The sequence below is a fragment of the Dipodomys ordii genome, unplaced genomic scaffold (genome assembly GCF_000151885.1).
Source record: "Dipodomys ordii isolate 6190 unplaced genomic scaffold, Dord_2.0 Scaffold245, whole genome shotgun sequence".
Taxonomy (NCBI): Eukaryota; Metazoa; Chordata; class Mammalia; order Rodentia; family Heteromyidae; genus Dipodomys; species Dipodomys ordii.
Genome location: NW_012267461.1, coordinates 336,913 through 359,206, shown reverse-complemented (window position 1 = coordinate 359,206; position 22,294 = coordinate 336,913). Strand labels below are relative to the sequence as shown.

General features: G+C 41.2%; 1 protein-coding gene across 2 annotated transcripts in view; it reads left to right on the top strand.

Annotated features, from left to right (window-relative positions):
• Positions 1 to 6,311: 6,311 nt before the first annotated feature.
• Aoah (acyloxyacyl hydrolase (neutrophil)) overlaps positions 6,312 to 22,294 on the top strand; it is a 170,734-nt gene continuing 154,751 nt past the window's right edge. For both annotated transcript variants that reach the window (XM_013036058.1, XM_013036057.1), the window contains exon 1: positions 6,312 to 6,664. In XM_013036058.1, the coding sequence (XP_012891512.1) occupies positions 6,538 to 6,664 (127 nt within the window). In that variant the 5' untranslated portion in view covers positions 6,312 to 6,537. The remainder of the gene's footprint in view (positions 6,665 to 22,294) is intronic.

Below are 22,294 nucleotides of genomic sequence, written 5' to 3'. Positions count from 1 at the left end.
GAGTTCTGCATTCTTGGTTGGAGGGACACCAGCAGCATTCATAGGACATAAGTAATGGAGGAGTATGATCATGTCTGAGGCTGAAGCCACTATCTTTCCATTCTAATCTCATCTTGCAAATAATATATAAAATATATATTAACATATTGAATTAATATTTAATTAATTATACATATTTAGCCAATTAAAAAATAAATTTAACATTTAATTAATGTATATATTAATTAACATATAAAATATATGTTAAAATAATAACTTGGACATGATTAATTAAGCATCAGTCTAAACAGTCACACAGTGAGAACAAAGGAGGATATCCTTAGAAGAGGATTGCATGGGCTCAATAGCTATGTGCATATGATCATATAAAATGATGCTTATCACCGGGTGCAGGTGGCTCACGCCTGTAATCCCGGCTACTCAGGAAGCTGAGATCTGAAGACCCTGGTTCAAAGCCAGCCTGGGCAGGAAAGTCCGTGAAACTCTTATCTCCAATAAACCACCAGAAAACCGGAAGTGGCACTGTAGCTCAAGTGGTAGAGCACTAGCCTTGTGCTGAAGAGCTGAGGGACAGCGTCCAGGCCCAGCATTCAAGACCCATGACCAACCAAAAAAAAAAAATGATGCTTATCAAAATGAACTCCATGACATGGGAACTAGAGGGTTTTTTAATGTATTATTTGTGGTTCTTTTTTGTTGTTTCCTTTTTACTTTGGTTTATTCTCTTCTTTTGATGTTCTTGATTTCTGTACCCTTTCTCTTGTAGATAAGTTTATTTGATTTGGGGAGGGGAAGGGGAAACACAGAAATGGTGGGACAAAGGGTGAACCAATTCAGCAGTGAAACCCACTAGACACTATGTTGGAAATGAACTGTACAACTTGGGGGGAAGAGAAATTGGGGGGGGGACTGGGAGAGAATGAAGGAGGGGGTGACACTGTTCAAAAGGAAACATACTCATTACCTGACTCATGTAACTGTAACCCCTCTGTATATCACCTTTACAATAAATTTTTTTTTTAAAAATTTAAGCTAATCTCATCTTGAATCATGTTCCTATAGCTTTCTTCCTAAATGCTCACTCCTTAGCCTAAGTTCACACAAGGAAACACTTTTACATGAGCAAGGTAATGAGTACATTTCTTATCAAGCATTGTTGCCTCCACCTTTGTTTCCCCTTCCCATCCCTGCCCTCCCTTCTGCGCCCCACCCCCCTGCTCCCTCCTTCCCCCCCACCAAAGTTATAAAGTTCGTTTTTCCACATAACGTTTTGTGCATCTCATTGTTGCAATGGGTCCACCTGTATCCCTAGATTATTTTTAATAAGAAATGTGACTCCAGTGACCTATGCATTTGGAACTTGAGTTTCCAATGCAAAATTAAGATGTATAAATTTTTATATTTACTCAACTAATCAAATTAACAATATAATTCAAATAATAAACAGTTTGTGGTCAATTTGTGCTTATTATATTGCTATTTGTGTAATCATTCTTTATATCATTTATTTTATCTATTTTTTTACTTATTTTATTTTTTGCTGGTAGTAGGGCTTGAAATCAGGACCTCTTGTTCTTTCCTAGCTTTTCTATTTTTCTCAAGGCTGGTGTTCTACTGCTTAAGCCATGCTTCCAGTTCTGGATTTTTGATGATTGATTGGAGGTAACTTTCTCTCTGATTTGTTTGGGCTGGCTGCAAACCTTGATCCTCTTATCTCAGCCTTTGAGTGGCTAAGATTACAGGCATGAACCACCACTACTAGGCTAGTAGTAAAGAAACTGCCTGATACTGATCATATTTGCCAATATTAGTAATTGTATGAGGATATATACAATGTTCATGTTAGTATTTCATTATTGGACATACGGCATTGTAAAATATCCAATTTCCCACTTTATTATTATATTTTAATATGGTGGACAATATCCTTTTTCATTGCTGTGAAAAAATAACTTGTCTCTACCTTTCTGGCATTATTATATATAGTGTATTAAATATAGTGGCTTTTGCTAAAATTAAAAAAAATAAATAGATAAAAACCCTCAGTAAGGCAGGAGCCTGGCATTCTGGCAGTAGCCCTCAGCCCAGGCAGCCTGCCCTCATAATGGCTAAGGTTTTGCTTGTTAGCTTTAAATATTTCCATTTAAAAATTTGAGCTGATGCGGAGGAATTCATTGTTGGTATTTCTGGGCAATGGTGTGACATTTCAGCATCAAATGGTGCCCTTGGTATACAAACCACAATGGATATTTCTCTTGTTACTAGCTTTTAATTCATCAAGCTCTCACTGTTTGTTTTTCCCTCACAGGATCTCTCTTTTATCCCCATGCTTCCATTGAATGACTGATCTTCTCAGAGACTGAGCCCATGGCCCTGGACATACAGCTACTAAAAGATGAGCCCAGAACAATGATATGACTCTGGGCCATCTTCACCCAAACCTGCTTTACCTATTAGTCTGTCTGGTGGATTCATTTACCACTTCCTGAGTAGAGCCTGAATAGCAGAAAGGGGGAGGGAGGGGACTAAGTGAGCTGGGAGAGGGAGGGGCATGCCTCAGGGAGGCCTGGGCTTCTGTGAGTGGAGAGGAAGACTGAATGCTTCTGAAGAAGCCAGGAAGCCAAGGAGCCAGGAGTGAGGAGAAGGCAGTGAGAAACTTGGCTTAGAAAGAAGACAACTCCAACAAAGAAAAACCTCTTGTGTCCATGTCTTGGAGTTCATTTCGCTTAGCATCATCTTATATGGTCATTTGCACATAGCTATTGAGCTATTCTGCTCAGCTGCTAAGATTATCCTAGATGGATACGAATTATTGCACATAAAGGAAACCATAGGACCTATGTTTCTTTGGGTCTGGCTTACTTCACATAATAGGATTTTTTCCAAGTCTTTCCATTTCCTTACAAATGGGATGGTGTTATTCTTTCTGATGGAAGCATAGAATTAAATATATGTGTGTATGTGTGCGTGTGCGTGCGTGTGTGTGTGTGTGTGTGTGTGTGTCTCACATTTTCTTGATCCAGGATAGGTGCTTTTGTGCCAGCATCAGCTTTCACTGAAACTTGTCATCACTTCTCTTTCTTTCTGTGCTTTAAAAAAAGAAATCTCATGCAAGAACTTGATGTGCATGAGAAGTATGGGGGCCATGCGTGTCCAACAGTAATCAGGAAGGGAATTTATAGCAAGCCAGCCAGAACCACAGCTTCTTGCTACAGAGAGAAAGGCTGAGCTTCCAAGCCCAGCGCACTGAGCCAATCAACAAAGTGCTCCACGGAAGAAGCCTCATTCTCGAGAAGAGCTTTTTGAGAAAATCATAATTGGAGTGTGTGACAGAGGGGAACCTCCAGATAGCAGATGGGGGCATAACCAATTGTTTTAAATTACAAGTGGCTCCAGAGCCTTTCTGTAGGGGGATCAGTGGTTGATCCTGCACTTTGTATTCAGTACCCGATGAATGAAGGCAGCCCTGTAAGGGAAACCATCTGAGGGTGCTGTGCAGACAGGAGGACTTCCACCTTGGTGACAGTGGCTCAGTTTACCAATGATGTACGTGTGCATTTCACTGTCAGTGATGGTTGGCAAAGCCACTTCCTGATGCCTGTGTTCTTTCAACATCACCTCATATGGGGTCTACATATGAAAAATGCTTCCACTTAGTTATTCATTATTTGTTAAAAACTATTGATAGATTAAAAGAAAAAACCAACCTCCTGGCACTTGAACTCAGGGCCTCACGGTTTCATTTGGCCTTTTTGTGCTCAAGACTGGTGCTCTACCACTTGAGCCACACTTCTACTTTTAGCTCTCTTTTTTATACCAGTCCAAGGGCTTGAACTGTGGACCTGGGTGCTGTCCCTGAGCTTCTTTTTGTTACGGGTTAATGCTTGACCACTTGAGCCATGGCGCCACTTCTGGCTTTTTCTGCAATGAATTGGAGATAGAAGTCTTACAGACTTTCCTGTCTGGCTAGGTTTAAACTATGCTCCTCAGCTCTCAGCCTTTGAGTAGCTAGAATTACAGGTGTGAGCTGCCAGTGCCTCACTCACTTCTGAGTTTTTAGTGGTTATTTGGAAATAAGAGTTAGATAGACTTTCCTGCCCAAGTTGGCCTCAAACCCTGATCCTCATATCTCAGTCTCCTGAGTAGCTAGGATTATTACAAGCATGAGCCACCAGTGCTTGATGCTTTCATTTATTGAAAACCTACCACATGCCATGTCTTGTAGCCATGACATCTGATGTCATCTCCCTTCTCTGGCTGAGGAATGTCCCTTGGGATTTGCTCTCTGATGTGACACTAAGTCAGTGACATTCATGGCTCTCCCCCAAACCTGAGCACACCAGCTTGCATTCAGGGTGCTTCATCTAATCTCAGAAATGACTGGCTCATGTACACACGATAAAGGTCATGGAGCTCCCGTCTAGCCTTACACTCAGAAGGCTCACTCTATCCCAAGACTTTCCAAGCCTGCTCATGACCATACACATGGTCCCGGGAACTCTCAAGAGACCAGAGTGGGTACCAAATACGCTTCCAGAAGTCTCTAGAAACTTCCTCACCAATCTCTGCATTCCACAGTAGGAGGCATCACCAGGAGGGGCTCTACACCTGCCGTCCCTCCACACCTCAGCTGGTTTTCCACACATCACATCTTGCCCAATCACTACCAGGAAGCCTTAGAATTTTCTGGAAGCTGAGGCAAGGGTTCAGGTATGGCCACACTTCCACCACAGAAATGCTGGAGCTTTGATTCCCTCCGCACTTCTTTCCTGGAAGGAAACTGAAGAAATTCAGCTCTCGGGAATTAAGATAGGAGATTCAACCCAGAGCCTTTGGGTTTTGATCACAGCAGTATTCAGTTTCCCCAGGAAACTGCTGGGATTTCTCTAGACCCCACCCCTGGGATGGTCCTGACCACCACAGAGCTTATGCTACCCCCACCACAGGATTGGAAATTCCAGTCCTCATGTTGTTTGCGAGACTAACACCTACCCCCCCAAAAATCTCTAAACAATAAAAGGAAAACGGCATTTTCTGTACCTTAGAAATAACACAATTCTAGAACTTTATCTGCTACTTAAAAATGCCATTTTCTTGGGGGGGGGAGAAGGGAAATGCTACCAATTTCAACAGTTTCCATAATATTTCTAAGTTTGTGATACACTTTCTTCCATACCTAGGCATTCTCTAGGGAGAATTGCATGCTCTCTCACACACTCATCTAGGCTGTGGTGTTTTGGCCCTGTCCTCTGATCTTGTCTGAAAGTGGTATATGACTTCACTGTATCCTAGTTTAGAACAAAGCAGTTAGACTCCACATCTTTTCTTTCTTGATGTGTGATCTTTTTCTGATTTCTTTTTTCCTCCAGGGGAAAAAAGAGAAATGTTCCATGCTCTCCTTTAGAGCACAAAAATTGGCTTCTTAAAAATGAACAAATGGTTGGGTGCTGTTGGCTCACATCTGTAATCTTAGCTACTCAGGAGGCTGAGGTTCTGAGGATCAATATTTGAAGCCAGACAGGATGAAGCCCTTGAAATTCTATTTTCAATTAACCAGGAAAAATTTGGCTAGAGGCATGGCTCAAGCGGTAGAGTACTTGCTGAGTAAGCAAGCTCAAGGTTCTGATTTCAATCCTAGTACTAGGATAAGAAAGAGAAGGAGAAGGAGGAGGAGAGAAATAAACAAAAGTAAGAAATATAAACACATTTTTTACTTTCTGGGGGGAAAAAGATGCACTTAGGGTATCTAAATAAGTGTTAGAACAAAAATAGTTCTAACATTTCTTTTTTCTTATTTAATGTATAATCCAGCTTTTACTACTATCTACGAGGCTTTGACTCTTTGAAGAACAACCAAACTTCTACAAAGGAATACCCAGACAGCACCAGACAATTCACTGAAAACAAATAAAGGAGCTCAGACTCACCAGTTTAAAACAAAGCTAAATATGTCTTAAAAATAGTTTTACCTTCGGATTCTTTATAGTAAGTAGAATTTCTACACTGCATAGAAACTGCTGATCAAGTTGCTCAAAGGCTGTGTGCTAATAGTGGACATTTTACTTTCTCCCCCACCTTTAATTTTAGTTTTTGTCTAGTTTGTGTTGCAAGAAAGAAAGGGGAAAGGCCTCCCTACCAACGGAACAGAGCAATTGTAGCAAACCACAGTTTGTGTGGTTTCTGATCATTGACGTGAGCCATGGCAACCACCGGAAGTTCTGTTGTTGTCATTTCAACTCTGGATTTTCCTTTTCCTTGCTCTTTCTTAGCTCAGAACTGCACAGCAAGGCCTTCCTGCAGTTCTTTCCAGACCAGGCCCATGGGGTTCTCTCATGGACTCAAAATAGTCAGGAGTGTGTGTGTGTGTGTGTGTTCCACACTTATTGCCTAATGTGCATGTGAAAGTGTGTGTTGAGGTGTGACAGAAAGGAAGAGGAAGAGAGAGAGGAAAAGGAGGAGAGAGAAGATTGATCCTGTGAACTGACCTTGGGCACTCTTAGTGACCTCTTTAGAGGGTCCCTGGTGCCTGGCTCAGAGATGAAGGACCCCAGGAAAGTCTTCCCTGCAGTCTCTCTGTTGCTCCTTCTGATCTCTTATTCCTCAGCCTCTCCAGCCTCTGACCACCGACCGAGAGCCAGCTACTCTAATGGCCACGTCTGTGTAGGTACGTAAATACTTTTGTTTTATATGCATGGACATAGCACTGAGATATTTTGCTTGCACAATAAATCACTTGTTTAATGATGCGAATAGGTTAAGATTCCACCTAAGGCCCCAATAACTTCATCAACATGGAAAATGTTGAGTCTAAGAGTAAGTATTGATAACATATGCACCTATGTGCTTATAGAAGTCCTATCTATGTTGCACGATTGAATTTGTTATAAAACTCTCTACTTTTTGCATGCGACTAGAATTTTTTTCCCCTTGGAACAGAAACTATAACAGCCTGAAATTCTTCTGAAATTCTGAGAATAGACATAAGACGTCTGAGCTGATGTTGTTGTCCACCTCTTCCCCTCTCATCCACTCATACTGGCTATTTCTTAACCCTTTCTCTGTCTCTCTGAGTAAGAACTACCTCCATGTGTGTTTGTGTGTGGTGTCTATGCACACAGTAGGACTCAGATGTCCCCATTTCCTTCATCCTTCCAAGAAGTCTGTGTTGGTGGTGGCAGCTGGAAACTTCAAACACTGACAGAAATAGTTTCTCAACTGACTTTCGACTGAAGTGTTTTACTTCTAACATATTTTATATCAGTTTTTGTTCTTGTTTCTTTTGTAAAAGGAATATGAAATAGGGCGAGACAATGATTTTCATACTATATCTGGAATTTCAATAGAAATAGTTGTCAGGGACTACAGTTCAGAGGTATGCAGAAGAAAGTAGCAATTGTTCAATAAGCAGACCTCTGGCTCAGGATTGTAATTTGAAGATGATGTTGGGGCAATGGAGGTATTGCCGTGAACAAAAAAGCCAAATGATGGTGCAAGGCTCTGATTTCAAACCTCAGGATCAATGAGCCAGGCATTATGGCTCTTGCCTCTGTCATACTAGACACTTGAGAGACTGAGATCAAGAAGAATAGAGTTTCAGGTCATTTGGGGCCAAAAAATAATAGAAAACCTTTTTTAAAATGTGAGATACCATCTCGATGGAGAAAACTGAATATGAAGGTTCAGACCTGTCATACCAGCTTCAGCAGAAATCAAAGAATCATGATTCAGGCTGGCTCAGGCCAACAGTGAGTTATCTCAAAAATAATTAGAACAAAAGGGTTACAGATTTGGCTCAAGTGGTACAACATCTGACTAACAAGCACAAAGCCTTGAGTTCAAATCCCCTGTCACCAAAAAAAAAAAAAAAAGATAAAGGAAAAAAATAGAATTCTGGCTGAAATGTTCTTGAAGATATTCAGGATACTAGCCATATCCTTAATTATTTGTAGAAACAGTATTAAAAATGTCTGAACTGGCTTGGTGTTGGATCACATCTGTAACCCTAGCTACTCAGGAGGCTGAGATCTGAGGATCATGGTTTAAAGTTAGTCCAGGCAGTGAAGTCCATGAGACTCTTATCTTTAATTAACTATCAAAAAGCCATTAGTGGAGCTATGCCCAGGGACACTGCCTAGGCCCCTAGGCCCTGAGTTCAAGCCTCAGGATTAGTAACACACACACACACACACACACACAATTCTGAATCAGTCTCACTTTGCCAAAGACATAACCTCTGGTCACTGTATATGTCAGAAAACATCTCCAGTCCTGAAGTTTTTTACATTTATTTTTATTAATTTATTCATTCATTCATTCATTTTTGGTGTTGATCCTGAGGTTTGAAATCAGAGCCTTGCACCATCATTTGGCGTTTTTGTCCACGGCCCCAACATCTTCTTCAAATTACAACCTAAAGACCAAGATCCAGTAGGAATCTAGCAACTCAGTTGTAAGTTTAAGGATCCTAGGAACCAAGCCTGAAATATCATCTGCAATCAGTATTTCTTTAAGTCATTATTTATTCCTATCCCATCTTCTCCAAGGAAATGCCTAAAGCCTATCAAATGCAAACCTATTTGAGAAAGGCCTGAGTGAAGCGAGTCCTACTTCTAGGCTGCCTGCAAAAGAAATCTCTAGGCTTAGTCCAGGCCTGAGACAAACAGGCTGGCACCCTGTAAAATGAACACAAGATTCTTAATCTCTTTCTTGTTCCATTCCCACCAAAGTACAGAGAGTGAGGAGGAGGCATTGAGGGGGGACCAAGAGGGACACTACTCTATTTATGTACTGATGCACAGGAGATAACACCAACCATTTTGTTATATGATGATTTTGCCAGGCATTTACTCAGAGCATAGCTTGTGCCCCAGGCAGGAGTGACAGAGGATCTGGCCATGTCCCTTACTTGTCGTCTAGAGTATGGAGGATGACTAGTTGATTCCTCTGGAAATTTACGATGGCATGCCAGAGGTGTGGGATTTCTCATAAGGCTGCTAGGCCAGCCTAGAGAGAGAATTCCAATAGCTGGAAACAGCCAGGCTCTGTAGGCTTGAGTCCAGGAGCAGGCCCCTTGTCCCTTCTGCCAACCCATTTCCTCCGCAGCTCAGAATTTCTGGCCAAAAAAGCTATGTACATATGACCATATAAGATGATGTAAAGCCAAATGAACCCCAAGATAGGGACACAAATATCTTTTTTTTTCCTTATTGGTATTGTTTCTAACATACTTATAATGTACCATATGATTTTTTTTTGTTTCTTTGTATGTTCCTCTGGCACAGTATAACCCCTGTTTTCACTGTATTTGATGTCAGTGCTCTGCATCTTGTATATACACTTTTCTAATTCGGGGAGGGGAAGGGAAAAAACAAAATGCTTAAGTAGGGATACAGGTTGACCCATTGTAACAATGATATGTACAATGAAATGTACAATTTTACAACTTCGGTGGTGGTGGGGGGGAGTTGTGGAGGTGGGAGGGAAGGGATGGTGGGCTTGTTTTCCAGAAAGTCACCATGACATTAGAGCAAAACAAGAACTGGAGACTTGAAAATGAGTGAGGAATGGATAATCTACTGCTTCTACAGAGGAGGAGGCAACAATGCTCAATAGGAAATGTATTGCTCATGTAACTGTAACCCCTCTGTACAGCATTTTTACAATAAAAAAAATGTACAAAAAAAAAAAAGAATCTCTGGCCAACTCAGCCTGGGTAACAAGAGAAGTGGGTGTGGCAGGAATCTACTCATGGGAATCACACATTACTGAGCACCAGCCATCAGCCAAGCCAGGAGTTCACCACTGTCCTAGCTGGTGCTGTGCTCACCACGGTGGGGCAGATAGAAACAGACAGCACAAAACTAAGAAGGGGAAGGCAGCAGGAGGGCAGGAAAGAGAGGCCTGAATACAAAAAGAGAACCGAGCTACAACAAAGACCCCTCCAAGTTACCCCCAAAGTAGTCTAGGCCTCAGATTTCCTAACATGAGCCTCCCCAGATGAGAACCGACCTGGGGAGAGAGAGGTGCTGTCTCCCTGCCATTAAGCGAGGCCTAGTGAGGGATGTGTCTGCTACCAGTACCCCTCAGATCAACCTGAAACTAGGGAGGGGCTCTGGGAGGGAGAATGGAGTGCTCTTACTTACAAGACCGTATGCAGGAACTGTCTTTGGAAGTGTGAGGTCCCACAGCTGGTGGAGGAGATAGAATGGGGCCTATCGGATGGGCTTCTGCTCCTCCTTCCCTTGATAACTCCTGACAGCTTTCTGGTAAAGGGTAGGCACATGCCCTGAATCTCTCCAGTAGAAGGGCGTCCTCCCCTCAGCATTCCCACACACAAACACTTCACATGGTCATTGGATGCTCATCATAGTCCCAGTCCAGCACTTGGAGCACAGGGGACACAAAGATGAATAATAGGCACTGAAAAGCCTGTTTTCCAGAAAGTCACCATGACATTAGAGCAAAACAAGAACTGGAGACTTAAAAATGAGTGAGGAATGGATAATCGACTGCTTCCCCCGGAGCTTGGTGATGAACTAGGAGGAGGGTGGTAGAAAGTCATAAAAGTCAAAGAGCAAACAGCTCTAGTGAATGGGGGAGACATCTGTTCTCTCCAAGGACTCTGTGGCTAGCACTTCCTTCCGGCGGGCACTATAAGGAACCTGATGAACAAAAACAGGCTAAACAGACAGTTGGATGTTTATCAACCCAATGGAGTAGGAAGGAGCCATCTTCATTATACTTCATTACTTCATTACTGTCACCATTCTAGACAAAGGCTTACTTTGATCAGAAAAGTTTATCTTTTCCTTCACTAATACCAAATAAATAAAAGAAAAAATAACAAAATATTCATAATCACCTTCCCAATACACAGTAGCAGTTACTTGGTCTGTTTTTCCCATGGAGTTTAAGTGGCTTAATTAGATTCTATCTACTTTTGTGCAGAAATAATCATATTATCTAGTAAGCATAAATGGATAGAGATAGATGGATGGGTAGATAGATAGATATGATATGATATGATAGATTTTGGTATTTTTAGAGTTTGAACTCAGGGCCTCATTATTGCTAAACAGGCTCTCCACCACTTGAGCCAGACTACCAGCGCTTTTTGCTTGAGTTATTTTGCAGATTGGGTCTTGTAATTTTTCCTGGGACCAGCGTCATCTGGAAATCTTCCTACCTACATCTCCCGCATAACCAGGATTATAGGTATTTACCATGAGTCCTGGCCTTAGTAATCATATTTGTTTCTGACTCTTAATGTTCATGTTGCTACTGTTCTACAGGAATGTTTTCAGCTCCCAAAACTCTGTAGGGGAGGGGGGATTTTTCCTCTATCTTTTTGCTGAGTTGAATCCGGAGTAATTGGAGTGATGCCTGGAGAAGGTAATTATTATATTCAAGTGTTCTACAACCATAGACATTACATTTCCAAATGAATAATTGTAAGTATTAGCACTATTGAGCACTTGTTGTGTGAAGAACAATCTTGCAAAAGGTTTATCGTATTATCTCATTGTGTCAATGACCTTGTAGACAAGTTATTATTGACCTCATCTGTCAGGTGTAAAGAAATCAAGTCAGAAAAATACAAAGCTCTGCTACTTCCTGTTGACTTAGGGATGTCAGAGGAGAAGCAGCCAATCTAGGAATCCTTTGCAAAGGGCTGTGTTCTAGAGAGCCTCTGGATGAATTAGGGTTCAGATTTATGCCAAAGTGCATTATCATGACCACTACCATTTGTTACCAATTACCTCAGTATACAAAAACAAAATGTTTTGTAAAGAAAAACATGCTGTATCTATCACTTTTCCTAAGTTTACCAGGTCTATCATCTGATCAGCAACGCAAGTCTGGTTGCTTTTAAAGTCAGACTTTGGCTTAGATATTCCTCAGAAGTTAGACACTTTCCTTTCCCATTGTCATTGAAGTACAATATATGCATTGTAAAGTATACAGGTCTTTAGTGGTCATCTTGATTCGAGTGTCCTAAATGAGCACCCTGTGTAGCCAGCCCCCAGATTAAGAAATGGAACCTTTTCAGTATTCAGAATCCTCTCCTCTGCCCCTTCCAGTCATCACCCCTTTCCTGACTTCTGACTCCAAGATTCATTTTGCCTGTCTTAAACCCAATGTAAATGGAATAGTTGAATGTATACTGTTTAACTCCATATGGTATCTATCATATATATCCATATTGTTACAAGTAGACTTAGTTTATCCTTTTTTGCTGTTATGTATTTATTCTTTCATTCTACTGTTAATGGATAATTACTTTTTAAATATTGTAAACAATAATACAATAGTTTTATTGTAAAAGCAATGGACAGAGGCGTTACAGTAAGTTAATGAGTATGTTTCTTTTTGAACAGTTAAGAAAAGAGAAAAATACAAAGCTCACTAAAGGTTATAGCCAGCTCCAATTTAGCTTATTGTGATTATATTGTTTATAAAGTGATTAAATCAGGCTGATATGTTTTTCTCACTTATTTAGATATAATTCCCATACCATGAGCTTTTATCCTTTTAAAGTTAAGCCATTTTTAAAAAAAATACAGTCATGGATCATGCAATAATCATCAACACTGCAAAATATTTTATCACTTCCAAAAGAAAGTTGTTGCTCATTAACCATCAGTTCCCCTCTCTTTCTCTTGGCAATCACTTTCTACTAGCAAGTCTTTATGGACATTTCTAGTAGACAGAATTACATAATAGGTGGTCTTTTACAACAGGCTTCTTGGACTTAATATGACATTTAAAAGGCTCATCATGTTACATCCACTTATCAACTTCCTTTCCTTTCATGGTCAAATAATATCTCATCTATCTATCTATCTATCCTTAAAACATTTGGATGGGTTCCTTTATCTTTATCTCTATGATCTCTAAGAATAAGTCCATGGACCCTGAGGGAGAAGTAAAATGGCAAAGATTTATTGAAATTTTTAAAAAGATGAGCAGAGCTGCTTTCAGACAGGAGGGGTCCCCAGGAAGGGCATGCCTGGGATGTGCTGTGCAGGAGTGAATAATATATACTTAGGAGAACGCTACATGACTCTCCAGATCACTGGACAGCCTGTGGGCCATAGCTGCTTCCAGGCCCAATCAGAGGCTCCATGCAGCCTGCATGACCTACCTAGATGATGTTTACCACCTCGACTGGGTGCCCAGTTCTGTTGCACACCTCTGGGGTCCAGCCAGTCTGCTGTTCATGTGCTATGGAGCAATGAGGAATGATGTGATGCCTGCAGGAGTGATTGCTTAGGGCCATGGTGCTGTGGGGTCCGGGGTCCTGCACACAGAGCTGCTCAAGGTCACGGTAAGGGATGCGGAACCTCTATGGGAGGGGCCCATGCCCTGATTGTCCCGCCAGGCTCTCTCTCTCTCTCTCTCTCTCTCTCTGCTCTAAGTCCCAAGGGATGTGTGTTCTCAGCCTTACCCCTCCTGCCTCCTGTGATTAATTCTCCTATGAACATTTGTTCAACACACGCTTTTATTTTTATTGGGTGTATGTTAGTGGCTTTCAAAGACATGTGATAACTCTGCATTTGACATTTTGAAGCACTGGAAATGTATTTGCCAGATAGCCACACCATCGCCCATCTCTGTCAGCAGTGTCTGAGAGTAGTAAGTTTTCCACAGTTTTGCCACTGCTTGCTTAGAGCCAGGCTAGTGGGTATGGAATGAGATCTGTGGCTTGCATTTCCCAAATGAAAGGACATTGAGCTTCTTTTCATGTTGCCTAAGAGCTACCTGTATGTTTAGACCATCTTTGGAGGAATGTCTATTCAACTCTTCTGCCTGTTTTAAATTGGGATGTCTGTCTTTTTATCCTTGAATTAAAATTTCCTTTTTATATTCTGTATGTAAGTCCTTTATCAAACATACGAGTTGCAGATATTTTCTCTCCTTCTGTGGGGTTTTCTACACGTTCATAATGGTATACTTTCAGGGAGACAGTTTTTTTTTATTGTAAAAATACTATACAGAGGGTTACAGTTACATGAGTGAGGTAATGAGTACACTTCCTCTTGAACATTGTTACCCCCTCCATTGTTTTCGTCCTACCATCCCCTCCCTCCCTCCCTTCCCCGAGGTTCTTTTTTTTTTTTTTTGACTGTGATTAAGTGATTACATAATTTCCGGAAATTCACAGTATTGTGGAATAATGATGCTCATTTAAAGTCACAAGTTCATTCTAACTTTCCTGGAGCAAATTGTCTATCACAGTCTGTAATATATATGGTGCTCACATGTTATATACCATATATGTGATCAGCAGCATGGGGATATTTAGTAGTGGTTCAACCAGATGAGTGGGAGTTCTTTGTTTCTTAAGTCCTGTTAGTTTGTCATATCACCTAACATTTTGGATTTAGCATCCACTTATCAGGGAGACCATGTACTGTTTGTCTCTTCGTTTTGGCTTACCTCGCTCAACATGATTCCTTCTAGCTCCATCCATTTCCCTGCAAATGCCATTATTTTGTCATTTCTAATGGCTGCATAATATTCCATTGTGTATAGATACCACAATTTTTGGATCCATTCATCTGTGGTGGGGCATCTGGGTTGTTTCCATATCCTAGCTATTGCGCACAGTGCTGCAATAAACATGGAGGTGCATGTGTCCTTGTATATTGGTTCCTGTTGTTCAGGGTAGATGCCTAGAAGTGGAGGGAGACAGTTTTGACCAGGCATGGTGCCTATATTCCTGGCACTCAAGAAGCTGAAGCAGGAGGATTGCAAATTCAGACCAGCCTGGGCTACACAGCAAAACCCTACCTCAAAAATGTTGTTTGTTAGTGTTGATGAAGTCATATTTGGCTTCTTCATCATCCTTTCTACCTCTGTCTCCAGAGCGGCTGGGATTTACAAGTATGGACAACTATTCCCAGCCCTGGGCCTCAGATTTTCTGTAAAATAAGAAGTTCTAATCTCCTGAAGGCATTTTGAAGATTAAATGAGATGTGATGTGTAAAAGCATCTAGCAGAGAGCCTTGAAACCAAAAGGTATTTCTAGAAAATATAATTTTATGTTTCCCAAAACTTACTAAGGTAGAAGACAAAATTAATAAGGCTAAAGCACTTACTAATTAGGGAATTATTTGATTAAAATAGAATTTGATGTTTCTGATTATAGACAATCATGATTTCATAGATATTTTAGATATAAAGGGATTTTTAAAGAGTAAAATCAACTGTAATTCTAAAACCCACATGATCATTATTGATGTTTTTGTATGCTTCCTTTCAAGATTTTAATTTATTGGCTTTAGCTTCTGCTTGATTTCTAAATTTGAAATGCTAAATAGACAATCTAAAATTAAATGCTACATTTTTTTCTGACAGGGAAACATTTCAGGTTAGCAAGTAGGCTTGTGGATAAAGATTGAATAATGTTAGGCATCGTGTAAAATTGTATCTTGTCTGTCATTTATTATCTATTTGTCTATCTACCTGTCTGTCTATCTACCTATCCTTTTTGTCTAACCTTCTGCTTAGTCTCTGTTTCTCTCTAATATGTCTCTGTCTCTCTGGCTTTCTCTCCACCTGTCTGTCTGTCTGCTTGCCTCTCTCTCTCTCTTTCTCTCAGGGTGAAAATACTGAAGTGAGCTGAAAAATGAAGTCATACTTTTGCTGAAAGAAAAATATGTTTAATTTCAATAATGATAAGGTTTATGTGGAGGACATTTTTTACACCTTATATGAACTCAATCTGCAGCTCCAGTGTTTGACAAACATAAGCATGACACATGCACACAAATCGAAGAAGCATTTTATGGTGGGCGGCACTGGCCTCCATCCTTAGCACCACAAAAAAGGCATTCTGTTAAAATCGAATGGGAAATAACAGTATTTGGCTTTCTTAAATTCTTCTTGGTATGTTTAGGAATATCAAAGTGAAATGATAATAGGTACAATTTAAAAATGAACATTCATAAATAAAGGGGTATATTGACCAAAAATTGAGAAAATTAAAGCCTCCATTGGTTGGTGATGTGTACTTTTCAACCCATCAGAATTTTATTTCTTTGCTTTCAACAAAATTGGAAGGGACTTAAGAAAGTTGTCAGGTTATGTAATATGGGTTTCAATGATAGATCTATGTTTTGCTCAGAGGAGTTTGAAGAACTGAGTGGCATTGTTATGTTGAAAACACTTCTGATCCTATCTACTTGTTTGAGTAGGACCTCATGTGCTTAAAAATGGAAAATAGGAACAAAACAAAGCTGAATCTTGTCTCTACAGGAGTGAGTAAATTCTAATGTTAGGTATAATAAGAGGTTTAGTTGTAATAAAGTTTACTTTTACTCTTTAATAATTGCCTATTAAACTGACAATATATGTTGTCTTTATATATGCTAGTTTTACTATCCAGAAAAAATTTAATAGTATCTTAGTTATAAAAAAATTAAAAGTTTATGGGCTGGGAAGGTGGCTCAAGTGGTAGAGTGCTAGCCTTAAGCTGAAGAGCTGAGGGACAGTGCCCAGGTACAGAGTTCCAGTCCCACAACTGACAATAATAATAATAATAATTTTAAAAAATTTAAAATTTAAAGCCAGGAGCTTGTGGCTCACACCAGTAATCCTAGCTCCTCAGAAGACTGAGATCTAAGGATCATGGTTCAAAGCCAGCCTGGTCAGGAATGTCTATGAGACTTTTATATCCAAATAACCCCCCAAAAACTGGAAATGGAGTTGTGACTCAAAGTGGTAGTGTACTAGCCTTGAGCAAAAAAGCTTAGAGACAGCTCCCAAGTCCCGAGTTCAAGCCCCATGACTGACAAAACAATAAAAATAAGAATTAAATTTTAAACTTTGACATGTTTTTAGTGTTGTTAAGTATAACAGTGTGTTCAAGAAAATGCTTTTAATTATAAAGATACATTTTATACTGTGATAAAATAATACGGTGGAAGGATTTAAGGAAATCAACTTTTCCTGGAAATAGTATTCAAAATGAGGAATAATCCATGTAAGATTAAAAGAAAAGCTTGGTCATATTTTTTTAAGTGAATGAGAGTGAAGTTTAAACTACCATAGTACTTTGATTCCTTTAGATATGCATACAATGTTGAAAAGTTCTAGTGTAGTATTTATAATCTACCCCCAAATTATGTACTTCACAACTAATGACATTGATATACATTAGTAATTTTACTGTTTACTGAGACAGGAAGATGTATAGGTTTCAAGTGTCCCTTAGAGAATACAGAGCAAAACACGCTCCTGGGTTTTGTCCCAGGCCAAGTCAATTTCTACCTCTCTGCTCCAGAAATGTGAACAGGTCATAGGTCACAGGTCACAGTGCAAATTGCTAGACTGGTGTATCTGGACTCCTATCTTGCCTATTATTTTTTGTGAGTTCTGTTCTTTGTATTCTCAGTCGTCTGAGAACACCCCATAGCAACATATTCGCTGAGTAAATCATACCATAAATGGCTTCTGCATTGCTATTCTCATTTCTCTATAATTAATTTGTGTGTGTGTGTGTAGTGTGTGTGTGTGTGTGTGTGTCTGTGTGTGTGTGTGTGTGTGTGTGCTGGTCCTGTGGCTTTAACTCAGGGCCTAGGTACTGTCTCTGAGCTTTTTTGCCCAAGGCTAGTGTTCTATCACTTGAACCACAGCTCCACGTGTAGCTTTTTTGGTGCTTAATTGGAGGTAAGAGTCTCACGGACTTTCCTGTCCAGCCTGGCTTCCAACTGTAATCTTTAGATTTCAGACTCCTGGGTAAGGAGGATTATAGGCATGAGCCACTGGAGCCCAGCCTGGCTTATTTTTTAATATATTTCTAAGCTAGCCATCCCATCCTGTGTCTCTTAACACAACCTGCTAATTTCTTCGCCCTGCTTTTCTTGGCTTCCGCTCGTCCTTCAGTGCCCTCTGTCCACCTTTCTACCAGTAACTGTCAAATACGGTACCGCCCTTATCACCAATGTTCTTGGCAAAGTTGGCAGTTTGAAGCTCACTGTGCATTTTCTCATTAGAAACACAATCACATGTGGTGATGAAGGTGGGCCGCTGAAGCAAATCCACTCCAATGGAATGAAAATCCTTGCTATCTGCGGAAAGAGAAAATTCAGCCCTAGAAAAAGAGAAACAGGTTGCAATCACCACAGGATTTTCAAAGATGAGGTTTTGAGCTTTGGCTCTGGACAGTATTCCTGGAGAATGTCTCCCTTGCAGAGCCTCAGCAGGTGGGCTGTCCAGTGTCAGGAAATCATGGGCCAGCTATGTGCTCTGTTGCTGAAGCCCTGCAACACTGGGTTACAAACACTCCGGCTTCTACAGCAATTATTAGCTTAAGACTCAGGCTGGGTACAGCCAGGTGATTCATAACTCTCCAGCTCATCTCCAGCTAGGCCCCATACCTGTGGCTGAACCCAGCTGGTAGACAATGGAACCGTGGGAACACATGGTCTAGGATGGACTCATTTATGTGTCTAGTAAGTGGCAGGTTGCTGGGCCAGATGCCACTGTTTCCTAGCTCAGGCCCAAGGCCAGGACACTGAAGAAGGCAAATGCCATTAGAGGCCTGATTTCAAGCTCCAGTACGTACACACACACACACACACACACACACACACATGGAATACTATTAAGGAAGTACTTTTAAGGAAGACTGGTGCCTATTTCTTCACCCTTCAAATGTGTTCTTATGGCTTGCTTTGTCCAGTAAAATGTGCAAGGAGAGATCAGGACCCAGCTCTCCAGAGGCTTTGCCACCCCTAATGGCATTTGCCCTCTTTATAGACTTTCTTTTCCAGGCTGGCTTTGAACCTCCCTCCTCAGATCTCATCCTCCAGAGTAGCAAGGATTACAGGCATGAGCAACTGGCACCTGGCCCTCTTGTTGACATTTTCTAATGCACTACATAATTAGACATTGTTATTCCACTCAGAGGGTGTCAAAATGGGTTCAGGGAGATTAGCTATCTCCAAATACACCAAAGTAACAGCTCATTAGTAATAGAAGCATGATTTGAGCCCTAGGCTCTGTGACTCCCAAATTGTAGTCTACACTTAGATTTCTCTTCTTCCCTTCTGTTCTCTTTCCCTCTCTTGCCTTGCTTCACCATGTCCATACTTAGAATCTGAGCAGAAGATGCAGGCAGAAGGAAAAGGGGAAGTGTGTTCTGAACCATGCTTGGGACACTCATTGGGCTGCCTAGCTAGTAACTTCTACCTCGTGGAAATGGAAATATTTAGGTCATCATAGACATGCCTTTCTTATTTCCTTTGGTTTTCACCAAATACAGTGCCTTAAGTCCTAGCCTTTTTGCTCATTGGTTCCATAAGCTTGGTTTGACAGTGAATCCTGCTGAGTCTCTGCCTGGCCTCTGAAAGGAGAGCATGAATCCCAGCCTGCATGAGCTGCTGGGGAGTCTGAATAAGAAGATATGTGTAGAGCCACTCTGAAAAGCAGCACACAATCTACCCATGCAGTGAGCTGTTTGTGCCCCACACAAGGTCCAGAAGGACCTGTGCTGATATCGGCTCTGACAGGAGCGTGTAGGGCTTTGCAATGGCATGCATGTGGTGATGCGCAGTCCCTTGGGGAGTTCTGTTGAGCGCCTCAGGAGGCAGCTTGTATTTCCAGCTAGCACAGATAGTATGGTCATAGTTTGGTCCAAGATCTTGATTTCATTTCAGAAGAATTCTGTGGCATGGTGGGCAGGCTACCTAAAGTACGTGGCCAGGAGAAGATCCTAGGGGCAGGAGGGTGAAATCAGTCCTATGTATTCTGACACGAATAGTGTGTGTGTGTGTGTGTGTGTGTGTATCTGTGTTATCTTTATTGTCTTGTGGTGACAGGTGTAAAGGAATGTGTCCATATGTGAGAATTCAAATGCTGGCCTGGGAGCAAAGCACACAGCAATTCCTCCCCATCCTCACCTCCTAAATGAACAGCAGCAGAGACAAACTCACTGTGGCACATCCAGGACTTTTATCAGCAGTCAGAGAATTATCTGCAATGGGAGGAATTACTCAGCCTGTGTGTCTTTCCCAGGAAAAACATTTGTTAGCTTGTTAATGCATTGAAACCTTTTATTAGAAACTGTAGAAAAGTCCATATCCCCCATTCTTGCTACAAAACGATCAAAGACACACTTGGCAGCAGATGCTAAATTAACAATCCAGCTGGAAGGAGAGTTGAGCCCAGTAGTGGTGGGGAGAGATGGTTCCCAAACCAAAGCTGAGCTCAACCTGGGTGTTCACTGTTTCAGTGTCCATTATCTGAGTTTTTGACAGGTTTCTTCTGAATCTAACAAACTCTTTTTTTTTGGGGGGGGTCCAGTCATGGGGCCTGAACTCTGGGCCTGGGCGCTATCCCTCAGCTCTTCAGCTCAAGGCTAGCGCTCAACCACTTGACCCACAGTGCCACTTCCAGCTTTTTTCTTTTTGCTTATGTGGTGCTGAGGAATCAAACCCAGGGCCTCATGCATGCAAGGCATAGAATTCCATTGTGTATATACCACATTTTCTTGATCCATTCATCTACTGAGGGACATTGGGGTTGGTTCCATATCTTAGCTATGGTAAATAATGCTGCAATAAACATAGTTGTGCTGCTAGCTTTAGTATGGTCTTGTTTGTGATCATTGGGTAAATGCCCAAAAGTGGGATTGCTGGGTCATAGGGGAGCTCTATGTGGAGTCTTTTGAGGAACCTCCATACTACTTTCCAAAGTGGTTGAACAAGTTTACACTCCCACCAAAAATGCAGTAGGGTTCCCTTCTGTCCACATCCCCTCCAGCATCTGGTGTTATTAGAGTTCTTGATTATAGCCATTCTAACTGGGGTGAGGTGGTATTTCAATGTTGTTTTGATTTGCATTTCTTTTATGGCTAGAGAGGTTGAGCATTTCTTCATGTGTCTATTGGCCACCATTCTTTCCTCTTCAGAGAAGTTTCTCTTTAATTTTTTAGCCCACTTATTTATTGGGAAGTTGTTTCTTTGAGGATTTGTTGCTGGGAGATTTAATTTTTTGAGGTATATTTTAGATATGAGACCCTTGTCCATTGTATGGCTAGTGAAGGTCTTCTAATCCACAGGCTTTCTATTGATCTTGCTAGCTATGTCCTTTGCCATGCAGAAGTTCTGCAGCTTCATGCAATCACATTTGCCCAACCCTTCTTTGATTTGTTGTGTTCCTGGGTCTCTATTAAGAAAATTCCAGCCAGTGCCAAGGAGACCTACGATTTCTCCTATTCCATCCTGTACGTTTTCAGAGGTCTGCTTTGACTCCGAGGTCTTTGATTTATTTTTCTTTCTTTCTTTCTTCCTTCCTTCCTCCCTTTCTTTCTTTCTTTCTTTCTTCCTTCCTCCCTTTCTTTCTTTCTTTCTTTCTTCCTTCCTTCTTCCCTTTCTTTCTTCCTTCCTCCCTTTCTTTCTTTCTTTCTTCCTTCCTTCCTCCCTTTCTTTCTTTCTTTCTTTTTCTTTTTCTTTTTTTTTGGGGGGGGGTCTGGTCGTGGGGCCTGAACTCTGGGCCTGGGCACTGTCCCTCAGCTCTTCAGCTCAAGGCTAGCGCTCTACCACTTGAGCCACAGCACCACTTCCAGCTTTTTTTCTTTTTGCTTATGTGGTGCTGAGGAATCGAACCCAGGGCCTCATGCATGCAAGGCAAGTGCTCTACCACTGAGCCACCTTCCCAGCCCCTCTCTCTTTTTCTTTCTTCCTTCCTTCTTTACCTTCCTTTCTTCCTCTTTCTTGTCTGTCTGGATTTCTTTTTCTCTCTTTCTTCCTTCCTCTCCCTCCCTCCCTTACCTCTCCCTCTTTTCCTTTCTTCCTTCCTTCCTCCTTTTCTTTCTTTTTCTCCCTCCCTTCCTTCCTCACTCCCACACACTCTCTCTCTTGCTTTCTCTCTCTCTCTCTCTTTCTTTCTTTCCAGCTTTTCTCTACTTTGTGGGCTTCCCAATTTTAGCCAACAGTGCTTAGAGCCTTTAGTGGGAATTCTCTGAGTAGAACTCAAAAGAAAAGCAAATTTGTCTCAACTAGTCCTGTTCTTATAGTTATCTCTCTAAATTAGGCATTAAAACAAGAACAATTATGGACTAAAGTTGAATCTTCAGAGAAAGAAGACACGAGACTTTTCAGGAAAGGGTCTCTGGAATGGACCGTCCTTAATTTAATGTCGAATCCCAGCCAGCATTCCTGTGTGTTCAGTATTTCTGCTTCATTCAACTAGCTGTGGCTTTCTGAGTCTCACATCTCATCTGGTTTTTGCTGTTAATTGAAAGACATAATTATTTTAGGTACGAGAGAGAGAGAGAGAGAGAGAG